General features: G+C 47.6%; 1 protein-coding gene across 1 annotated transcript in view; it reads right to left on the reverse strand.

Annotated features, from left to right (window-relative positions):
• Window positions 1-22,819, reverse strand: part of ARHGEF28 (Rho guanine nucleotide exchange factor 28) — a 245,968-nt gene that overhangs the window by 33,346 nt on the left and 189,803 nt on the right. The window contains exons 25-33 of the mRNA XM_081132719.1: window positions 20,460-20,714; window positions 18,874-18,950; window positions 14,304-14,482; window positions 13,235-13,323; window positions 11,412-11,594; window positions 9,353-9,487; window positions 5,266-5,366; window positions 2,267-2,305; window positions 2,122-2,169 (exon numbers count right to left, since the gene is read on the reverse strand). Of these exons, the coding sequence (XP_080988845.1) occupies window positions 2,122-2,169; window positions 2,267-2,305; window positions 5,266-5,366; window positions 9,353-9,487; window positions 11,412-11,594; window positions 13,235-13,323; window positions 14,304-14,482; window positions 18,874-18,950; window positions 20,460-20,714 (1,106 nt within the window). The remainder of the gene's footprint in view (window positions 1-2,121; window positions 2,170-2,266; window positions 2,306-5,265; window positions 5,367-9,352; window positions 9,488-11,411; window positions 11,595-13,234; window positions 13,324-14,303; window positions 14,483-18,873; window positions 18,951-20,459; window positions 20,715-22,819) is intronic.

Here is a 22,819-nt window from a genome sequence, read left to right on the forward strand (position 1 = left end):
GAGCGTCAGCCCAGGGACTGAGGGGTCTGGGGTTCGATTCTGGTCCAGCGCACGTACCTCGGTTGCAGGCTCAATCCCCGGCCCCAGTCGGGGTACATGAGGGAGGCCACCAGTCGATGTCTCTCTCTCACATCCAAGTTCCTCTCTCTCTTTCTCTCTCCCTTCCACTCTCTCTGAAAAGCAATGGAAAAAATATCCTCAGGCGAGGATTGAAAAAGAAAGAAAGAAAAAACTATTAAGACAAAAAATAAAATTCAATGAGTGGCCAGTTACAAAATAAACATATAAAAATCAATACCCTTATTATCAGCAACCACCACTGGGGAAACATAATAAAAAATATTCCATTCACAATAGGAACAAAGAGACAAATATCTGGAAATAAACTTAGCAAAAAAACCCAAAAAACAAAAAACATATAAGCAGTACCTACGTGAAGAAAATGACGAAGCTCCCAGCAGAGCATAAAATAAAAGATGACTAACCTGTTCTCAGACCGGAGGACTAGTTATTGCAAAAGTGCCCATTCTCCCCAACTGAATTCATAAATACAGTGGAACAAAAGTAGGTTCACAGTTGTGGGTATGGAAAATAACACAAGAATAAACTCTGTTTCCCACACTCACAACTGTAAACCTACTTTTGCTCACCCCGTGTAATGAGATTTTAATTGAACAAACAGTCTTGGCAGAAAGGTAAGGAACTTGTCAGTCATTCAGACATTCTCACGGGCGAACATACACATAAGCACAGCCAAGCAATGAGGAAGCCGGCGCCGCATCACGCAAATGAACGCAGAACTTCAATAATCAAGGCCGTGGCCCAGAGCGGGAGTCGGCAGACGGTCAGTGGAACATAGAGAAGCCTTGCTGCAGGTTAAGTCCAAGTAAGAAAGCTTAAAATGCAGCCTGACTTTACTTTTTTTTCTGGTGAAAACATAAAATCAGACTTAATTTTCTTTTAAGATTCAACAGGTACAAGATAGGACGTCTGACTAGTGATAAACCAGTAGGAAAAAAGTTTAATCGTAAGAGTAACCCAAAAAGTTAAAATGAAGATAATCAGATACCGTGGCCCATTTTCAAACTGAGAAGTAGAGGGGTGTTGATTTTATTATTTTGGCAATGTCTGCTAAAAACCTAAAGAAAAAAGTTCCGGTAATTGATCCTACAGAAACGCTCAGATATGTTTAAAGAAATTAGTGTACAAAGTTCATACGAAAGCATTAACTATGAGAAACTGGATAAATGCTTTCCACAGACTGGAACATCATAGAACTGGTATACATTGTGCTACAGAATAATCGCTGATGACACAGAGAGGTGCATGTTGTAAGACTACATGCAAAATGATTCTAAGAAACAGGGGGGACATATGCCAACATGTCAATAATGATTCTCTCTAGAGAATCACAAGTTATTTTATTTTATTTGTATACTCAAAATATTCTATAAATTTGTCTACGATAGAACCATTCCTTTTATATCCTTTTAAATATTTTTTAAATCCACAAATTAAGCAATTAGATGCCTTCCGCCTTTCTTGTGTGTGGCCTAAGGAACCATCCAAACCTATAACCCTAAACGCAGGCCTGTCCTTCCTGGGCAGATGGCGCACCCTTCCGCCTTTGTGTGCTCAGCCCTGTGCCTGGTGGCTGGCACAGACGGAGCGCTCAGTGAATGTTGGGTGGATGAACCACCAAAAGAATGAAGGAGCATGTGAACTGTTTAACTGCTCTAAAGGCCCAAGGCCAACATGTGGAAGTGAAAAAGGTTTAGGTGTGAATTTAAGTTTTCACCAGAAAATGTGAAGTCATGCTACACTCACCTAAGAGTCTCACTGTAAACTTCAAGCCAGGTCATAGTCACCATATTTTTAAAGATATGAACTGTTTTATGGTTTCAGAAGAGAATGGTATAAAATGTACTAGTGGTGTCGCCTCGTGATGACAAAACCAGGTGAACTCAGCACGCCTCACTGAGTGCAGGGGGGCTGGCACTCTTTTAAGATCATTCACTACCTCGTGAATGTTCTAATTTTTGAAGTCTGGGAATCATCAAATAAAGTGAACTGCATTGAGAGAAACACTCACAAGGTCAAAAATTAGAGGAGCGTAGTTACCTGGAGGCTGTATAAGAGACGGGTTAAATTCTGTATCGCTTGTATAATCTGAAAAACAAGATCCTAAGAGTCAAATTCTGGAAAAAGCATTTATATCTACAAATGAAGAGGAGATGGTGGTATATTTAAGGTATGCATAGCTCACCTCTGACTGAGAGGAACCTGGAAAACTTCTATATTCCACCTAAAATACACAAAAACATAAGAAAATGAAATATTGCTCCACTTTTAAAAAGCTGCCCTATAGTGTTTCCAAATGCATGGCCTCAGGTAGGTCTCTCTCTAAGCTCTTCTACAGTGACTCCATCCCCCAGAAATCAAAGTCCATGGAATTGGACAATCACGTGATGAAAGCCCCTCTGGGTACAGACTCAGCATTTGAGATGCACCCCAGCTTTTCACCCAACCATTCCCTGCAACCACAGGGATGATGGTAAGGAAACCCTACACACTCTCGATAAGTGACAGTATTTACCTGCACAAACCACACTGTAAACTGAGCTCTCTGGTGCCCGGGATGACTTGTCTCCCACGCCAAGCTGGCCCCTTGCTTCCTGGAGGCCAGATTTGGAAGCTAGAGATCATCAAGCCTGGTCTCTAGCTCCCTGTCTCAATGTTTGAGATTCACAAAGCTCAAATAGCCAGTGGTGGGCAGAAGAAACCAGACCCAGAGGCAGCCCAAAGGGGAGCACTGAGCTGACCTGCCCCAAATCCTCCCTCTCTGAGTTCACTGGACCTTCCATGATGGCCTTAATAGAATCGCTACAGCAGAGGCCATGAATGAGGCGACAGGGACCATCCGCCCCCCCCGGGAGATGGGGTCTCTCCACCCACACAAGGGCACATGTGTGTAATGAAGGTTCCAGCTTCCAGAGCTGAACTGGACATTTGTCTATTCATTTATCATCCATTTCTTCTCACTAGGATGTGAGCCAATGAATAGCGGGATTTCATCTGTGTACTCAGTGCTTAGCCACAAACCTGCCTGGCATGAAATGGATGCTCGCTCCACTCCATAACTAAACATCGGGCACCTGTGTGTATCCCACACATTATGCTATGAAAGGCGACCAGATTCACCCCACCAAAAGCCTACAGCCTCCCACTGCTCTTGTCTGAGCAGCTTCAAATTGAAACCACAAGCAGCAGTCAGCTGTTAGAGCTCAGGTAACACTGGGCTTGTTAAACTCAATTAGTTCAGGCCGGTCTGCCTTCATGACCTAGCCAGGCCTCTTCCCCCACACCGCCAGCTCAAGATTTCATCATTAACCAGCACCTCTAACAGGGGAGGACAACGGATGGCAAGGAGATGAAGCTCAGAGCCATTAGATCTGCTCCCAACCGTCTGGAAGACAAGGGGCTAAGAACCGCCCTTCTGCAGTGAGCTTTGGAATTTTCTCTGCATTCCTGGTTCTGTCCTTGCTCCACACTCCATGGTTTGTGTAATAAAAAGATAGTTTGATATATAATTTTTATATTCTATAAAAATTAGAAACATAGGAATGAGTTACGCAACATGTGGTCACTTATTTCCAAGAACCACACCAGCTTTGATACATGCCAGGAATGTTTTAACATCACCTTTTTAATAGAGTTGGTCCGCCACCTTGTGGTCCCCGTGATAGCTGCAAGTGATGATTCACAGGCTATTTTGCCATTTGGGCCACAAATTTAGGGTTTTTTTTTAATTCTTTCAGAATTTTTTTTTTTAAAGCCTTACATTATTAAGAACTCTAATTTAAAAATATACATTATGCATTTTTTTAAGTTTGATTTCAAGTGATCCTGTCCTGTCAGTTCATTTAGTTTATCAAAATGCCTTATTAATGGCACATTTTCCAGACAGGTTCGTCCAAAGAGGAATCTGGATCCTTCATCTCACTTACCTGTGACTGAATCACAGAAGAAAAAGACTTTAGGGGTGGGGACCAGCCAGCTTTCCATCAAGAAAAAACTTAGTGATCACCCTCCCTTCCTTTCTCTAGTAATGTAAAGGCAGTTGGGAGCTACAGACTTAAAAATGAAGTCTCCATCAAAAAGGATGGAAAGCAGGAACATTTTAAAATGAAACAAGTTAGAAAGTAAAATATCACACTCCTATTTTCGTTCGGCCTCTGAAACTTTGTTGTCATTATGTGTTGTTTTTCCAGGTGAAACAATATAACCTTTTGTTTTATTCTGGTCCCTGGAAGCTCCACTGTGAAGTCTGCACGGCCTGTGAAGTTTTAAACAACCACAGCCATCTTTTAAAACTATCTTTGGATTTGGTTTCTCAGTCATTTGTATATTTATACACACACAAAAAATAGATGCTACATAAAATGTTACACATATAAAGATCTGACGTGTCACTTTTCCACATAACGCATATTGGCATTTGGCAGCGTACCCAATTCGACTTTAGATAAAGCTAAACTCTTGAGCCCAGACAATCCCGGGGAGGCCCGCCGGCCACCTCCCAGAACCACGTTCTAGACATAGTCTATTTCCGACATCTCAGCTGCATTTGAAGTTCGTAGGAAGTAAATTAAATTCCACACATTTAATTTTTAGAAGAGAGTGTTATAACTTACACAGACAAAATGTCAAAAAGAAGAAGCCGCAAACACGAGAGAGAGAGAGAGAGAGAGAGAGAGAGAGAGAGAGAGAGAGAGAGAGAGAGAGAGAGAGAGGGGGAGAGAGGGAGAGAGAGAGAGGGAGAGGGGGACAGAGAAAGTCGGAGAGAAACAAGCAATAGTCCAACGTCAAAGTCATTTCTGCCACTTTAGTGCCACCTGGTGGCATAAAGTCCCGATGGCCCGGAACACACCTTGGCCAACCTTTGCTAAATGTAAGTGGGTGAAAAGCTAGAGGCTTCAGCGCGGAACGTGAAAGTGAGACCAGAAGACACACAAATAAACACTGGAGTTTGAAATCTTTTTAATAACTTGTCAAGTGTTTCTTGGTTTACACCTACATGATTTAGGAAGAGCGAGAACATTTTAAGAAGAAATAAGTTAGAAAGTTTAAATATGAATATTGAACTTGAGAACAATTCAGGAAAACATGTTCATACCACGCTCGGCCACAGACAGGCCAGGGCCTGAGGTTATTTTATTACAGAAAGTAACCGGTGCCATTCACTAACAAATCAGTTCACAATACCTTCTCCCCTGCATCAGAGACCGCCAAGTCGGCTCCCACACCCTGGGTCCCGGGATCCACATCCCAACAGCCTCTTCCTTCTGTCCCTTCTGTGACTAGTGCTGGAAGCAGGCCGTTGAGACAGAAACAAAAAGGACATCATCACACATCAGCCAGCGCACTGGGCTCTCTGTACACAGCTGACACATCATTCCCAATAACAGACATCATAGAGTCACACGTATCGAATGCTCTCGTGTGAGGTGCTAAAGTAGCGCTGAGCAATGCAGAGCCCTGCCCGCAGGGAGCTTACACACTAATAAACACCGAGCTGGCAAATGGCATCAGTTACCACCACCTTTCCATTTTTCTTCTTTCCTTGCAGAGAGGTGTTGGTGTGATTGATGGTGGCGATACTGAGAGGGCAGATTCTCCAACTCACTTTCACTGAATAGGAAAAAGCCGCCTGGGGAGGGTGATATTGGAAATAGGCCCCGTGGAGCAGCGAGGGCTGGCAGGCCCGGATCCAAGGACAAGGTCTGCACAAGGCTCCCCGGTGGCCGGCACAGGAGCCGCAGACCACAAACAAGGCTTAGAGGAGGGGAGTCGGCCACGGCGGGCGCAGAACAGCTTTCTGAGCAGGCGCGGGTGCTAACACTTCATGGCCTCACCTGTCTCTGTCTCCAACTAACTGATTTTTAAAAACAATTTCCAAATGGATCTTTTTCTCACAACTCTTGTTTATGCTCTAAATGTTTAATACTGTAACTACTGTATGTTTAACCTAAAAACACGGAAATATTTCTAATCCAGAAATATTTTTAAGCTCCACCTACAGATTTCACTCCATTCATTAAATCTCTGTTGGCGGGATTTTATTTCCTTGCCCAGGTGAATTTGGTTAAACTCACACTATGCTTGCACTACACTGATTAAACTAGACCTTCCAAAGCCCGTTCACACGTAGAGTTTCATTAGAAACAGGACCCCGATGAAATAGATATGTTGCGACACTGTTTGTAATTTTCCCCCAGTGCCATTCTGAAACTTTATTTCTGATAAAGGAAATACTTTTTTTCTCTTTGTTTAAGTGAGAGTCCTCTATATGGACTCTCACTAATGGAGAAGTTTTTGTTTAAGCAGGAACTACTTCAAATTCTACCAGCTAAAAATTAAGTTCATTTTACCCAAGCTAGTTAACACTGTTCATGTACAGTGAAGGGACATTTTATAGAGACTTTTCTGTCACTAAAAACTGGTTCCACTATTGGGTACTATTCTTAACTCTTAGAGAGATGCCAAAGGCATTACCTAAAGAATTAGCCACCCTCTCTCTCCCCCGCCACAGGAACGAGGACCATCAGATGGGAAAGGCAGCTGGTGGTGGGTCCAACAAAGGCAGAAGAATGGAACACAGGCGAGGCCCCTCTGTCCCCGTGTTCAGTTTCAGAGGGGACAAGCGGGTCTGCAGAATTCTACAGGGAGCAGACTACTCATCCACCTGGTTGGGGTCCTGAGGACTGAAAACTGAGGGCCTGGCTAGGTCTGTAAACTCAGGCTGACATGGGCCTTGGAAGGACACAGTCCTCAAAGTCACCCCCAGAACTGCCCCTTCAGGTACAGCCCCTCACTTAGGGATGGTATTTTGTCCTCATGAACTTTACAAAGAGAATCAAACTCTTGAGGCACCGTGTTCCAGTCCAGCCAGAGCTGAAGGGGTCTTTGGGGTGCATGACCCCACCCCTCCTCTACATGACTCCTGCTATCAGGCCACTGTGAACAGCCTCTGGCAGGTGTCCCGGGTGTCCTGGAAGATACGGATGCCGATAGGGAGGACCTTCAGCCCTGGTGTGCAGGGAGAGAAGGTGCGACCGTGTGCTCTGAGCAGCCGCCCAGCCGAACAGAGTCCCTCCCAGCTGTCCCCGGGTGAGTCTGAGGGCAGCCGACCCCTACGTGTATTTTTAGGTGGGGCTTCCTCAGTGGCATAACGAGGCTCTTCTTTAAAGAGGAAATCACCCAGGGCAGTAAACTCCCCTGATGAACCTGGGCTGTGTTGAAATGAAAAGCATGCGCACGTTCTGAAAACAGAAACCCAGGATTAGATAAGGCAGAACTTAAGAGGGGACAATAATTATTGATGCTAGTAAAAAAAAAAAAAACTGCATAGAATTTTAAAAACTGCACTGCTTCCATATATCTTAATTAGCCACGGGTGGTCTGCAGAGACATTCTAGGGCAATCGAATCCTCACCTCTAGCTACGAAAGACATGCGAGCCCTGGCAGGACTGAGGTTTTACCACCTGAGCATAATAAAAAATATAGTTGTAAATATCTTTTTAATGCTCATGCTCTTGTTTCAGTAACTTTTGGAAAATTAAATATTTAGCTTACCACTACACATATAACAGTATAATTAGGTTCAGAGAAATTACATAAATCAATTTTCTACATTCCATTTTTCTGTACTTAACAATATTGAAAGTTTTAATAAATGAAATCTGTCCCGACCCGAAGTGTATGACTACACTGATCAAGAATCTTTTGGCACTTCTGCTGTTGTCTTTTTTTTTTCTTTCAGTCTCCTTTTGAAGTTTTTTTAAACTGAATTTATTAGGGTGACACCGTTAATAAAATTATATAGGTTCCAGGTGTACAATTCTACAGCACATCATCTGAATACTGTATTGTGTGTTCGCCACCCCAGCCAGCTCTCCTCCCATCACCATTTCCGCCCCCTTTCCCTCTCCTACCCCCACCCCTTTCCCTCTCCTACCCCCACCCCTTTCCCTCTCCTACCCCCACCCCCTTTCCCTCTCCTACCCCCACCCCCTTTCCCTCTCCTACCCTCACCCCTTTCCCTCTCCTACCCCCACCCCCTTCCCTCCGGGAATCACCATGCTGTTGCTGTGTCTATGAGGGTTTTTCCATAATCCCTTCACTTTTCTACCCAGGCCCCAAACCCCCTCCCCCCTGACAGCTGTCCGTCTGTTCTCTGTCTCTATGAGTCTGTGTCTATTTTGTTGGTCGGTTTATTTTGTTCATTAGATCCCACATAGGAGTGAGATCGTGTGGTACTTGTCTTTCTCCGACTGGCCTATTTCACTTAGCAGAATACTCTCCAGGCCCATCCACTGCTTCTAACCACACCACCAGACTGCCCACGTGTGCGTGTGTGTGTGTGTGTGTGCACGTGTGTGTGTTTGTGTCTGTGTCTGTGTGTGTCTGTGTGTGTGTGTCTGTGTGTCTGTGTGTGTCTGTGTGTCTGTGTGTGCCTGTGTGTGTGTCTGTGTGTTTGTGTGTCTGTGTGTGTTTGTGTGTGTGTGTTTGTGTGTGTGTTTGTGTGTGTGTGTGTCTGTGTGTGTCTGTGTATGTGTGTCTGTGTGTGTTTGTGTGTGTCTGTGTGTCTGTGTGTGTGTATGTGTGTCTGTGTGTGTTTGTGTGTGTGTGTGTTTGTGTGTCTGTGTGTGTGTATGTGTGTCTGTGTGTGTTTGTGTGTGTGTCTGTGTGTGTGTGTCTGTCTGTGTGTGTTTGTGTGTGTCTGTGTGTTTGTGTGTGTGTCTGTGTGTGTGTGTGTGTATGTGTGTCTGTGTGTGTTTGTGTGTCTGTGTCTGTGTGTGTGTGTGTATGTGTGTCTGTGTGTGTTTGTGTGTGTGTCTCTGTGTGTCTGTGTATGTGTGTGTATGTGTGTGTGTTTCCACTCTTCTGAGTTCTATTTTCTCCACTGATGCAGGAGATTACGTTAAAGGACTTGTTCTCTAATGAACTACAGGGGCCCTTTCTCAAAAAAACCCAAAAATGTTGAAAAGTTCTTTCAAAAATGTATTCAATCGGTTATATCAAAACTGAGACAGTAAGTTTGGGGGCGGCACAAGCTTGCGGGCAGCAGAGCCGTGGAACCCACCAACCACTCTTCCAGCCTGTCCCTGGAACAACGGCGTCCTTACTACAAGTCAAGAGGGCTAGCGTATCTCTTCTCGGGCTTCCTCAAACTTAAAAAAGCGCGTTACGGCCCCTTCGGACAGGAAGGCCGCTGCGGCCTCCACTTCACAAGCCGCCACGCTGCGGGGACTGCGCGGGCTCATGGCACAGGCCCGCGGTGTCACTTACAGGCGGTGGGCGGTCCTGGCGCGTCGCAGGCGGGCTCCTCCGTCCCCGTCAGGGCAGGCTCCCCGCGCCCCTCCTCGGAGGCCGGGCAGGCGTCTCCCCCCTGGGAGGCCTTCACTGCAGTCTGAAGGCCCTCGGCTAAGAGGTGGGAAAACCAAGTAAGCGCGCACACACACACACACACACGGGGGGCGCAAAATACACTTACAGTTGTTCACACGGAAAAGAATACAAGAATTAATCAATAATAACACAAGAATAAACTCTGTGTTTTGCATACTCACAACTATAAACCCACCGTGCGTATTTTTTTTAATCTAGACCAGAAGTTGGCAAACTATATTTGGCCTGTGTCTGCTGTTATATGGCCCAGGAGCAAAAAACATGGTTTTTACATTTTAAAGAGTTGTCAAAATACACACAGAATAATGTGTCCCAGAAACTATATGTGGCCTACAAAGCCTAAAATACTATCTAGCCCGTCACAGAAAAAGTTTGCCAGCCTGCAATCGAGACCAATACTTTAAGAATCATTTTATGATAGAGAATTCAATTAAAAAAACAAGTTTCTGGTATAAAAATACTTCAAGTGCAACTTTCAGTAAATTAGTATGCTGAAAAATTCAGTTAATTTAAATATGATTTTGGGAATTAGGATTTTAAGACTTGCTACCCTGAAATGTTAGCTGTTCTTCAAGGGTATTTCTCCAGCCCTGGCTGGTGTGGCTCAGCTGGCTGAGTGTCCTCCTGAGCACTGAAGGGTGGCTGGAGGGACCCCAGTCAGGCAGACACCCAGGTCTCGGGTTCGATCATGGTCGGGGTGCTTGCAGGAGGCAACTGGTCGATGTTTCTCTCTCACATCAATGCCTCTCTCTCTTTTCCTCTCTCTCTAAAATCAATTTTTTTAAAAAGGCAAGAAGAAAGAGTGTTTCCCCAAACATGCCTTTCGAGAGACCCTCACTCCTCGTGGTAGGCCTACGGGGTCATGGATCCTCTGGGGGAGAAAAAGGGGATTAGAACTTTAAATAAGCACCGAAGATTTTAAATGAGGTCTTTTATTTACACTAAAAGCTTTCCAACTAGCCTGTGGACCACTCTGTGGTCTGTAATTTACCAACCCTGGTTCTGAACAATAGCTTTCCCCGCCTCTCAGGTGGCGGCGGTTTAACCCAAGCTCTTTGTCCCTATTGTCCCTTCCAGCCCCATTTGCCCCCTTAAGTCCCTTTTTACCTTAAAATGTCCCTTACACCACTGCCTAGCCGGTCCTTGTCGCCATTCCCCCTTGAACAATGGAAGCCCCTGGTGCCATTTAACCCCTTCCCACCCCGCTCCTCTCGAAACTCTCCGCGTTCCAGCTCTGCGAGCACCAGCTCCCGATCCCCTGGCATTCCCTGAGCTTGTCTCCCACGGGCCTCAGCCACAGCTCTCAGCTACACCCTGGACACGGCTATTCTCCACACAGCAGTCAGAGGGTTTATTTTAAAACACTGAGTAAATCGCTCCTCTGCTCAGAATTCTATCAGGCTTCCCATCTAGCTTAGAACGGCATTCAAAGCCCCGACCCCCACCCCGTCATCTGAGTCCTGGCTAAGTGGCTCACCGCCCGCCGCTCCCAGCCCTCACTTCACTTTGCCTGCACTGTCTTCCCTGCTGTTCCTCAGACAAACCTGGCACTCACCTGCCTCGGGGCATTTGCCACCGCTGTTTCCTATGTCTGGAACATTCTTTCCCAGATTCCATCTGGATTTTCAATTCCTTGTGTCTGCTTATATATTTCCATATCAAAGGAGGCCTTTGCTGTCCACCCCAAACTAAAACCTTCCCAGCTCCGTTACTCTCTATCCCCCACACCCTGCTCACTTTTCTTTAAAGCACTTGACACAACCTGATATATTTATTTCCCTACATTCTGCTGTTTCAAGAATATAAATTCCAGGAGGGTCAGGACTTGGTCTTACTGTGCTGTATGCTCAGCACCAAGACCACAGTGCACGGCTCCTAGTGGGCAGCCAATAAACATTTTCTGAGTTTGTCAAACCAAATCCTTTTGGAAGCAACTTACCTTCCTTCAGTGCTGCTGCCAATAAGGAGGCTGCCTGGGGAGGCTCTCCGGGGTCAGGTTTGATCAGGAGGTGGGGCTCCAGATGGACATCTTCAAACCCACTCAGCTCTCCAAGCTCAGCATAGATATGCAGCTTCTCCTCCAAATACGTACAAATTTGTTGGTCTTGATTACAGAGTATTTCTATGAAACAGTATTTACCATAGAAGGTTATCGCATGGATTTAACAACTAATATGAACATCCAAATTACAAGACAAAGAAGTTGACAATTAGCCAGCAGTGTGACCTAACAGGTAAAATAAAGTTGTTGGGTGGGACAGATGCAAGTTCAAATCCTAACTACTCCATGCAGTGCCTGTTGCCTCTGGCACATAACTTAATTCTCTGAGCTTCCGTTGTATTTTCTATAAATGAGGTACTCAATGAATGTCTGTTTCCTTTCCCAGTCCCTAATTCCAGAAAAACTTGCAAAGCTATTCTTGTTTGGGGCTGTTTTCTGTTACGACTGAACACGAAGCCCAGGAATGACAGCGAGGTGGCTTATCCACAGTGAGGGGAACCCACAAGGGAAAACTAAGCAAAGGCTGCGACTGCTCGGGCTTCAGCTAGCCTTGGTCAAAACCAAGCACAGCGGTTTATGTTTTTATTTCTAAACGTCCAATTTCTTTGACCATCTTTGCAGGCATCTCTTTCCTCTGATTTCAACATGGATTCTTCAAGCTTACAGGGACCTAACCAGCACCTAATCCAGGGGTTCTCCACGCTCTCTGCCTCAGAATCACCTGGGGAGAGTTGAAAATACTAACGTCTGCACCCCACCTCCGACAGATTCTGACTGAATTGGTTGAAGGTGGGGCCCAGGCATCAGAATTTTGAAAGACACCCCACCACCACCACCCCCTCAAGTGATTCTAACATCCAGCCAGAGATGAGACTCACTGAGGTGACCTAATTTCCGAATGTCACCAGCTTGGAAACTGAGGACAGAGCTCCTGTGTTCCTTGTTTGTAGTCGTAAAACTATGACCTGACGGTGCTGGGCCTTAAAATTAACCACTGGAAACAGTTCTGAGGCCCACTGGCGCCACACCAGTGACTGTTTCATATATGGTATGTGCAGAATTTTTTAAATACATATATTTTTACATTAAATATTATTTGTATTAGTTTCAGGTGTATAGCACAGTGGTTAGACAATCATATGCTTTTCAAAGTGTTCCCCTGATATATACAGTACCCACCTGGCCCCATATTACAATATTATTGACTGTACTCCCTGTGCTGTACTTTACACCCCAGTGACTATTCTGTAACTACCAATCTGAACTTCTTAATCCCTTCACCTTTTTACCCAGTACCCTCCCCTCTGGCAACCATCAACATGTTCTCTGTATCTATGAGTCTGTTTCTGTTTTGTTTGTTCATTTATATTTTTCTTTAGAATCCACATATAAATGAAATCATATGGTATTTTTTTTTTTCGGGCTGACTTGTGTCACTTAGCACAATACCCTCTTGGCCCATCCACGCTGTTGCAAATGGTAAGATTTCGTTCTTTTTCATGGCCAAGTAATATTCCATTGTATATATGCATCACTGTTTTAAAAATGTATATAGTCTTAATCACAGAGGAAGCAGGGAGAGATGCATTTTATTTAAGCACTTCTAGTACCAGTACTTTTTTTGAGAGTGGTTAGGGGGGCCTTGCATGCACAGAATTGGATTAGTCAGTCAGCCATTACTTCCCATTCATGACACTTGGGCTTTATAAACACCCAGGGACACACACAGCAACCAGGGAACCAGAGGTGCCACACCATACCTTGACATTGCTGTATTTTGGCCACTCTAGCTTCAGCTTTCCTCCTCTCTCCATCAGAGTCACCTGTCCTTCCCCCTTCTTCTGGGCAACTTGAAAAGACAACAGTCAAGAGACACAACTGAAACCAAATCCAAGTATCTTTAGGTTCAGTAGAAAAACATGGGACTTGGCAATAGAACTGTTAAAGAAAAATTCAGCATAAAGAGAATTCATCACGCCCCTGGCCAAGAGATTTGGTTTCCTTGAGCATATAAAGGACCTTGCGTAATGTAACATAGCTCTCAAGCCAGCAGCACAGGACGACTCAAGCATTCTAGCAAACACACACACACGAACATACACTCCTGTACACACACACACAATACTAACTAAAACAATAACTTTTGCTTTCTACTGCCGTTGGGCAGCTCTATTAATGGGGCAGAGTAGAGGAGTTGCAGGGAATGGGAGGAGGGCGTGAGGTTGGGTGGGGTACAGTGGTGATGCAGGAATTTCACGTAACATCATTCAAGATCTAACAGATCAAATTACCACTACGAATGATCGCCCCACCCTCCCACCCCCTTCATAAAAACTGCCCTTGCGCAGTAATGAGGAGTAACTGACTTAGAACGCTCAGCTCCACTAATCTAAAAGCATTTATTGAACGATTCTTCAGAACCCAGCACACAGAGACACGAGACATGGTCCCTGCCCTCCAGGAGCTTCCAATCTAATAAACATATATACATAGAAAATTATTATAGCCACAGGCAGTGTGACAAGCACCAAATAAATGCTTTCGAGAGCATGTGTTAAAGAATTTCAGGTACGAAAGAGCACTGGCAGCAAAGAGGTGCTCGGGAGGGAGGTGAGCATGAACTGCACCAGGATGGGTCGGGCTGCCGCGGGGGGTGGGGGGTACATGCAGGGGGTGCGAGGTCAGAGCTGAGTGAGGGGCTATTCCCCGCAGGTGCAGGGGAGCAGGCCACCGGGCTGAGGCCGTTTTCATGCAAGGGAGACACAGTCCGGACATGTTCCCCGACTGAACAAGCCCATTTCCCAGGTTACGGACAGAAGGAAACGTTACCTCTCGACTGCCTGCTGGATCCGTCTCATCCAGTTGTTTCGCTCCTCCTTGGAACTGGTGTGAATCTCATACATTTCAGGACCAGCAGAGGAAGCGCTGATCAGAAACATTCCTCTCTCCTCATTAGCAACTTCTCGGGCAATAAGCTTCTGAAGGGAAATGACGGATGGCTTCTGATCCTACGTAAAACAGGACGCGTGGGTGAGACAGCATCCTATCTAAAGCGAGGGACTCAGAGGACACGCTGGCGAAGGAAAGGGACAGTGTTAGGTGAATCTTAACATCACCTCAGTCTTTTCCAAAGAGCTGTGGAAGGTGGCAAGATCTCCATGGAAAGGGTTTGGAGAAGAGAGGATGGGGAAATGTTTGTCCTGAAGAATGGGTGATTTAAAAGGACAACTTTTAAAGACACCAACATGTAACTGACTAAACAGTGTATATAAGCAATGGCTAAGCCTCCCTTCTGGGGGGCAGAGCTTTGGATATAAATCCCATCTTCTTTAATTGCTGCAAATAAATAAAAACTACCTTGCAACAAAAACAATAAAGTAAAACAAAAGGACAACTTTTTAAAAAAGAGAAGCATCAGAGCATTAAAAAAAATACCAAAATGCCATAGTCAGGGCTGGAGAGATTTTTCTAGAAGGGCATGAGATGGGAAATAGTGTATCAAATATTACAGAGAGATTGGGAGAGATGAAGACCTAAAGACTGCCATTGGATTTGGCAGTTAAAACAGCAACACTGTTTCAATGGGGGATGGATGCGGAATCCCAGGTACCAAGGAGCGGAATGTAAAGATGAAAGGCAAGGATGAGGCGCCCAGGCGTAGGCCCCCCTGGCACAACCACGATCTCGTGCTCTTGTAGGAGCACAGCAACCCAACTTCCATAGTTCTGCCTGCAAATGTGTCTTCTTTCCAGCAACCGGGGCGGGGGGAGGCTTGGTGGGCAGGAATGGATCTAATTCATCCTCAGATGTCTGACACAGCACTTTGCATGAGCAGGCACTAAGTCATGTCTGAAGAACTAGATTTAGTTTAGTTCCATCAGAGGGGAATGGGAAGAAAACTTGGCATCCAAGCTACGATTAAATCACCTCTTCTTGCAGCATCTACTGTGACCCGCCCCCCTCTGAGTCCCGGGGACGCGGGGATGAGTAAGACACTGACAACAGGAATGCAGTTAGGCAGCTACAGATGAAAGAACAGCCAGAAGAATGCCTGCTGCAGTTTTGGGGGTACATGTGAAGACTCCTTTGGTTTGTGGCTTCCACCACTGTTTATAGAGTGGGTCGCAGTCTGTGGTTTTGCTTCTCCCCTGTGGGCTGAGCGACGCCTGTATCCAGACCCTGCCGCCCATTCCCTCTGCTGACTCCTCAGTGCTGGCTTTGCCCCCCTCAGCGTCACACAACTCTGCCACGTCTGGAGACGCGTGCAGGGCTCACCCGGGGTACCTCTTCATCCCGGTCCTCTCGGAGCAGGAGACACAAGAGTGAAAAGGGGACAGGCCACAGGCGCACCCAGTGCTGTGCTCGGCCTCTGCAAGCGGCAGCAAGCGCAGCTCTGAGGCTGTGCTTTTTGAATCCTGCCCTCTCTAGCTAGGGAGAGCCCGAGTCCTGTGACTGTCCCCGATTCGATTACAGATCTACTACCTAAGACCTTATCTCCTTTCCTTCTTTCAATGTACGGTTTTAGCTCCCTCAGCTCACAATATAAACAGCCTCTGTATATACAGAGGCAGAGTAGGTTTGGATTGCTTAAGACATAAGTAAGAGGGAAATTATTTGAACTAACCTACAGGTCAAACAAAACGGTCCCACCTTCCCACTAGTTTACTCTGTTCTTTCAGAGCATCCCAGGTAACAGCAGAGAGGGGGTGCTGGACAACTCAGGAGGTGATCATGAAATCTGCAATATATAAGTTCAAACGGATGAGGGATGTGGGGGCTTACGGCCCCTTGTTCTCCTCTGGTGCAGCTTTGTGAGAGCCTCTGACCTTTGGACAACTCGCACACTACGCTGACACAGGCAAGGTGCCCAACAGGGCGCAGAGCCTGCTGCGCCGACCTGACACGCCCGGAACCCGTCCCTGGGCAAGCACGCTTCTGGTTTACTCTGAGCAGCATAACAGAAAATGCACTGAAGTTTGAATTTGCCAAAACCAGGTGGAATTGATGGTATCGGCTAATGATGCCTGAATATCCTACCCGTCAATGGATGACAATCCCTGGTGTGCTGGAGACTCCGTTGGGCTCTCCGCACTGGTATTGCACCTCAGATCCTTACCTCAAAGGGGGCCTGACGCTCCGTGATGCTGATGAGTTAACTGCTCACATTTTCTTCTCTAAGCAAGTCATTTTGGACCACAAGATGCTGTGTAAGAAATGTTATAAAACTCTGGTTTTACTGCTAATCTAATCTAACTCTGTGGGCAATGAGATCAACATAATGTACTAGAGAGAGAACTGTTATAGGAATAGGCTTCATAATTAGTAACCATTCCAGTAGAAATAAGAACGAATCCTTAAATTGAAGATACCAGGATGGTGTTTTCTTGTTAGACAGAAGGAACGGAACATCATGACGGTTTGACGGGGTCAGCAACAGCTACAGCAGGCAGCACCCAGGGGAACAGGCAGCAAGGGCCAGGCTGCGCAGCGTGAGCGTTTGAGCTGCTGGGAAGCCGAGGCGGAGGGTGACTGGAGGAAGGGCCAGGAGGCCAGACGGCAGAGGGGCACGCTGCGGGGTAGGGGAGGGGCACGCTGCGGGGTGGGGGAGGGGGCACGCTGCGGGATGGGGGGGCACGCTGCGGGGTGGGGGGAGGGGCACGCTGCGGGGTGGGGGAGGGGGCACGCTGCGGGGTGGGGGAGGGGCACGCTGCGGGATGGGGGGGCACGCTGCGGGGTGGGGGGAGGGGCACGCTGCGGGGTGGGGGAGGGGGCACGCTGCGGGGTAGGGGAGGGGCACGCTGCGGGGTGGGGGAGGGGGCACGCTGCGGGATGGGGGGGCACGCTGCGGGGTGGGGGGAGGGGCACGCTGCGGGGTGGGGGAGGGGGCACGCTGCGGGGTGGGGGAGGGGGCACGCTGCGGGATGGGGGGGCACGCTGCGGGGTGGGGGGAGGGGCACGCTGCGGGGTGGGGGAGGGGGCACGCTGCGGGGTGGGGGAGGGGGCACGCTGCGGGATGGGGGGGCACGCTGCGGGGTGGGGGGAGGGGCACGCTGCGGGGTGGGGGAGGGGGCACGCTGCGGGGTGGGGGAGGGGGCACGCTGCGGGGTGGGGGGAGGGGCACGCTGCGGGATGGGGGGGCACGCTGCGGGGTGGGGGGAGGGGCACGCTGCGGGGTGGGGGAGGGGGCACGCTGCGGGGTGGGGGAGGGGGCACGCTGCGGGATGGGGGGGCATGCTGCGGGGTGGGGGGAGGGGCACGCTGCGGGGTGGGGGAGGGGGCACGCTGCGGGGTGGGGGAGGGGGCACGCTGCGGGGTGGGGGGAGGGGCACGCTGCGGGATGGGGGGGCACGCTGCGGGGTGGGGGGAGGGGCACGCTGCGGGGTGGGGGAGGGGGCACGCTGCGGGATGGGGGGGCACGCTGCGGGGTGGGGGGAGGGGCACGCTGCGGGGTGGGGGAGGGGGCACGCTGCGGGGTGGGGGAGGGGGCACGCTGCGGGATGGGGGGGCACGCTGCGGGGTGGGGGGAGGGGCACGCTGCGGGGTGGGGGAGGGGGCACGCTGCGGGGTGGGGGAGGGGGCACGCTGCGGGGTGGGGGGAGGGGCACGCTGCGGGATGGGGGGCACGCTGCGGGGTGGGGGGAGGGGCACGCTGCGGGGTGGGGGAGGGGGCACGCTGCGGGATGGGGGGGCACGCTGCGGGGTGGGGGGAGGGGCACGCTGCGGGGTGGGGGAGGGGGCACGCTGCGGGATGGGGGGGCACGCTGCGGGGTGGGGGGAGGGGCACGCTGCGGGGTGGGGGAGGGGGCACGCTGCGGGGTGGGGGAGGGGGCACGTTGCGGGGTGGGGGAGGGGGCACGCTGCGGGGTGGGGGAGGGGGCACGCTGCGGGGTGGGGGGAGGGGCACGCTGCGGGATGGGGGGCACGCTGCAGGGTGGGGGGAGGGGCACGCTGCGGGGTGGGGGAGGGGGCACGCTGCGGGGTGGGGGAGGGGCACGCTGCGGGGTAGGGGGAGGGGCACGCTGCGGGGTGGGGGAGGGGCACGCTGCGGGGTGGGGGAGGGGCACGCTGCGGGGTGGGGGGAGGGGCACGCTGCGGGGTGGGGGAGGGGGCACAGTTAAGGCAGAGCCTAGTCACCAACCAGACCAAACTACTTCAATATTTTCATAATTGGGTAAACTGCTGAGCCAGCTAACTGCCTGTCCTGGTTGTGATAACTCAACACTTACGCTAGTTAAACCCACTCTTAGATGCTTGTTACTGACCATTCAGTCACTGATTGCAATGGGACTATAACAGGGGCATATTCTTGCCAATGACTAATGTCACTAGGAATTTCAGGCATTTTTCAAGATGTGGGATTAAGCCATTTAAAATATGCATCACATGGCCATATACTTACAACAGCTGCAAAGATGTACTTCTGGTCTTTTTCTTGTAAGAAGAGCAGCACATCAGTTAGAAGTAGAGCTAGGATATCTTCAAAGAAAAAGGCATCGTTAGATCAGTGAAGCCAACCACAGCTGAAATGCCTTCATGAAATATTGTGATTTCATGTTTGAACTTAAATAAATTTATTAAAAATAAGACTAAGATTCAGTCTAATTATGAAACTTTTATAAAAATGCCTGCATTATGATAGCCACGACATTTTATAACAGATAAGCTGTGTTTAGCTGTGCGTGTCTATGTGTGTAGCTGTAAGGACTGCTAAATCTCCAGCAAAATTTAATGTTGTAGCTTTTAAAAAGGAAGAAAAACATCCAATAAAAAAAAAGGGGGGTTTAATAGAATGGAGCAAGCTCTTACCTTTGGGGGGCCAGCACTTAATTAAAAACGCTAGAGGGCAGCTTCTATCTTAAACAATACATAAAAATCTGCTATTTTGTTCCATCGAGATCCAGGGAAGTTTGAGACCCTAATGCTTCCCTTACAAACTGTTCACAAGAACCCATCTTCACTACACCACTGACCACTCGGACCGAGTTACCAAACTAGTGATTCTGCTAAATAGGTCAAATGACTTGGACAATAGGATCTACCAACTGTGCTTAATATCTTAGTTTGGTTAATATTCTAATTGCGGTTAATGTTTAGGTGCAACAGGGCAAGTTGCTCATCAACAAACCCCCTTTCAGTCGTTAGTGGCAACCACTAGTGAAACTTGACAACCCTCCAAAGGGATTAACAACCTCTGGGTGCTTACCTAAGGGTGTTAGGATGTGTTTACGAGGACACACAAGGAGGGCAGACCAGTGGTTCTTAACCTGGCTGCACAGCAGACTCACCTGGGAGCTTTTATGCATCCCTACACTTGAGCTTCATCCCCAGACCAATAAACTCAGAATTTCTTGGAGGAGATAAGCAGTAGTAAACTTCTTAAGCTCCAGAGGCGATTCTGGAGTGTGGCCAGGGTGGAGAAAGCCTAGATGGGGCAAGATGCTCGTACAGCATCAGCCCTGAACGAACTGTTTCAGACTTGAACCAGATTAGCAGAGTCAAGTGGGTGCCGTTAGCAACAGTAGCGCTGAGGAAGCATCCACACCAATACAAGCGTGCCTATTTCTGCAGCACATTCCTCGGTACCAAAGGTGATGTGTGGAGTTCATTTCTCCTCTGCATGGCCTGCCAGCCCTGAGCTGGGTGTGCAGGTGTACACTGTTTCATTTTAAATACACATTTGCCAGATTAATATTTGAGTGCCGACAATTAGCAGAATTCTCAGTTTGAACATAACACACTTGTGCATTCATAAGATATACATGAAGGCTTTTGCTTAGAGCAGCGAACTCCCACCAAAGGCTGGTAGCATTGGCCACAGAGCCTGTGGACATTCATGACCCGATCCTACAGGGATTTTCCCACGGATCCAGGGTTTGTGTGAGCGCCTATATCTCTGAGTCATTTTTCTTCAAACTTCTGTCCTCTGTTAAATGAATAGCATGTGTGGAAAACAAAGGAGAAACTGGTCTGTTAGCACCACAGTACCTTTGAAACGGCCCGTAGCAGTTTTCCAGAACACGAGGCCATCATATAGCAGAGTCCTCTCTTTGCTTACCAGCGCCTGCTTCCTAAACACGTGGCCATTTTTGAGCTTTGTATACGTTTTGTTCTCGATCTTACTCAGGATCTCGAGCCATTTCTGGTTTTTCTCATATTCGCTGACTTTTAAGTCCACGGCCGCAATCATGTCTTTAATTAAGCAAAGTGCTTTGCACAGGTCTTTGTGCTCTTCTGTGTTTTCTACATGGAAAAAAAGAAAGAAACGTGACACAAGAAGCCAGAGAGCTAAGAAAGACAATTTTTTCTATACTTCTAAAACAGTTAAATGGATCACCCAAATAGCAAATATCTCAGGACAAAAACAATGGATTAAAGTCAAATGCCACATTATCACTAGGCAGCCCTCCTACCAAAAGAACTGTCAAAATATTTGATTATAAAAGATTTTCCATCAGATGTGCTTCAGCTGAAACACTATGGAAATAGGATGTCTGATCTCTAGGGACTGGCTTGACCTTCCCCCTAGACCAGGGTGGGGCAAAAGTAGATTACAGTTGTGAGTAGGCGAAACACAGTTTATTCTTGCATTATCATTAATTATTATTTTAAAAGTAGGAACAACTGTAAACCCACTTTTGCCCTTCCCTGTATACTAACTTAGGCCTTCCTTCTGCCTTCCAGATACAGGTAATCAAGTAACCCCCACACCAAGTGTCTCAGAACTTAACCAGGCCACAGGCCTAGGTTAGAGTCTTTCATAAGTTGGAGCTTCAGGTGCCTTGAATGGGCCTCAGACTCAGTTGCTCTCCAGGATGCCTTCCTCCACAAAAATAATACTCAAAATTACATTTTACAACTGCATTAACATGAAGAAAAATATATCAATAATACATACAGGGTGTCCCAAAACATGTATATACACATAAACAGCTGGTAGCTCAATTTTGAAAATGAAATGTATTTTAATAAACACTGCCTTTAGAATTATTCAAAGTGTACGCATACATTTTTGAGACACCCTATATTAAACATTTTTTAAACTAAAAAATTGGACCCAGGCACTGTGCCTCGTGGCTCATGCCAACAGAGTGATAATCACCAATCCCAGTTGTTAGTCTTTAAAACACTGGTCACCTGCTCTTATCTCTGGATTATCTTAAGCAAAAACTCTGGAGGAGTTTCTGGAACAGGCTCCTGAAACTACGGGTGAAACCAAGCGTAGCTGTTTTCTATATTTGAGGATGCAAATGGAGCTAAAGGGGAAAGTTCCAGGAGGTCAGCAGGTGCTAAAAGAGGAGGGGGAAATGGCAGAGAAAAATAAAAGGTTCTCTAGAGCCTAGAGCAGCAGAAATAAACACTCAGGAACAGCAGTCAAGTGGGTGAGAACAGTCCTCCAAAGGGTGTAAACATTTCAGGTTCTAAAGTCTTAGATACACAAGCATCTGTCAGAAAAGCTAAGGGACAAAACCAGACACTTATCTTTAACAAGAGAGATGCTTTCTCACTGCCCGTGAAGAACACACCTCGCTGTTTACTCCAGTTGCTGCCCAAGAAGCAGCATCCACCTCAAGTAGTTCTTTCTAAAGAGCATGCTTCAGAAATAGGAAAGTTGGGTAGAGAAAGTCAAAGTTGAGTTACAAGGTAAGGCCAAGAAAAGGCTCAAAGTCTTCTGACCTTCAGGGACAAATTCCTGTCTTACAATAGCTTTCTACTCAAAGTGCAGCAGCAGCAGCCTCACCTGGCGGTACTGTTAGGAATGTTCACCTGGGAATCTACCTGTAAACAGGATCCGCATGCGGAGGGCAATTCCTACTAAAGTCTGGGAAGCACTGTCATACAGAGTCATGTGAACCAATGGTCCCAGCAGACAGAGAGGGAGAGAGAGAGAGCTGTCCGCTGGGGAGGTCTGGCCTAAGGAGGTGGTGTCCTCAGCCTCTGTGCCAGCTGTGCGTGAGGAGCTATAATGTACGTCATGGTTATCATGGTTGACACGCGTGGTAGGCAATCGCTGTTATTCATTCACTATTTTTCCATTTGGGCTGGGATGATTCTCGGGGCTGACCTAATACAACCCGACAAGTTTTAGTCTGTGAGGTGTTGTATTAAGCTTAAGAGAATATAAACATAATACAAACTGAAAGTCTTGGTTTTGTTTTCATTCTTTTGCTGAAAACAAAATTTATGAGGCTTTTCCCTGTATATTGAGCTTCTATTTTCTTTTATGTCATATTATAAGGAGCAATAAAAATGGGACACAAGGAATAGCTGCTACTCACCCCTTCCCCCCAAAAAGGATATTAAAAGTTGCCTCTTTTAGAGCTGGCTTATAAGACCTCATAGATCTT

Source organism: Miniopterus schreibersii (genome assembly GCF_964146895.1).
Source record: "Miniopterus schreibersii genome assembly, chromosome: 3".
NCBI classification, from domain to species: domain Eukaryota; kingdom Metazoa; phylum Chordata; class Mammalia; order Chiroptera; family Miniopteridae; genus Miniopterus; species Miniopterus schreibersii.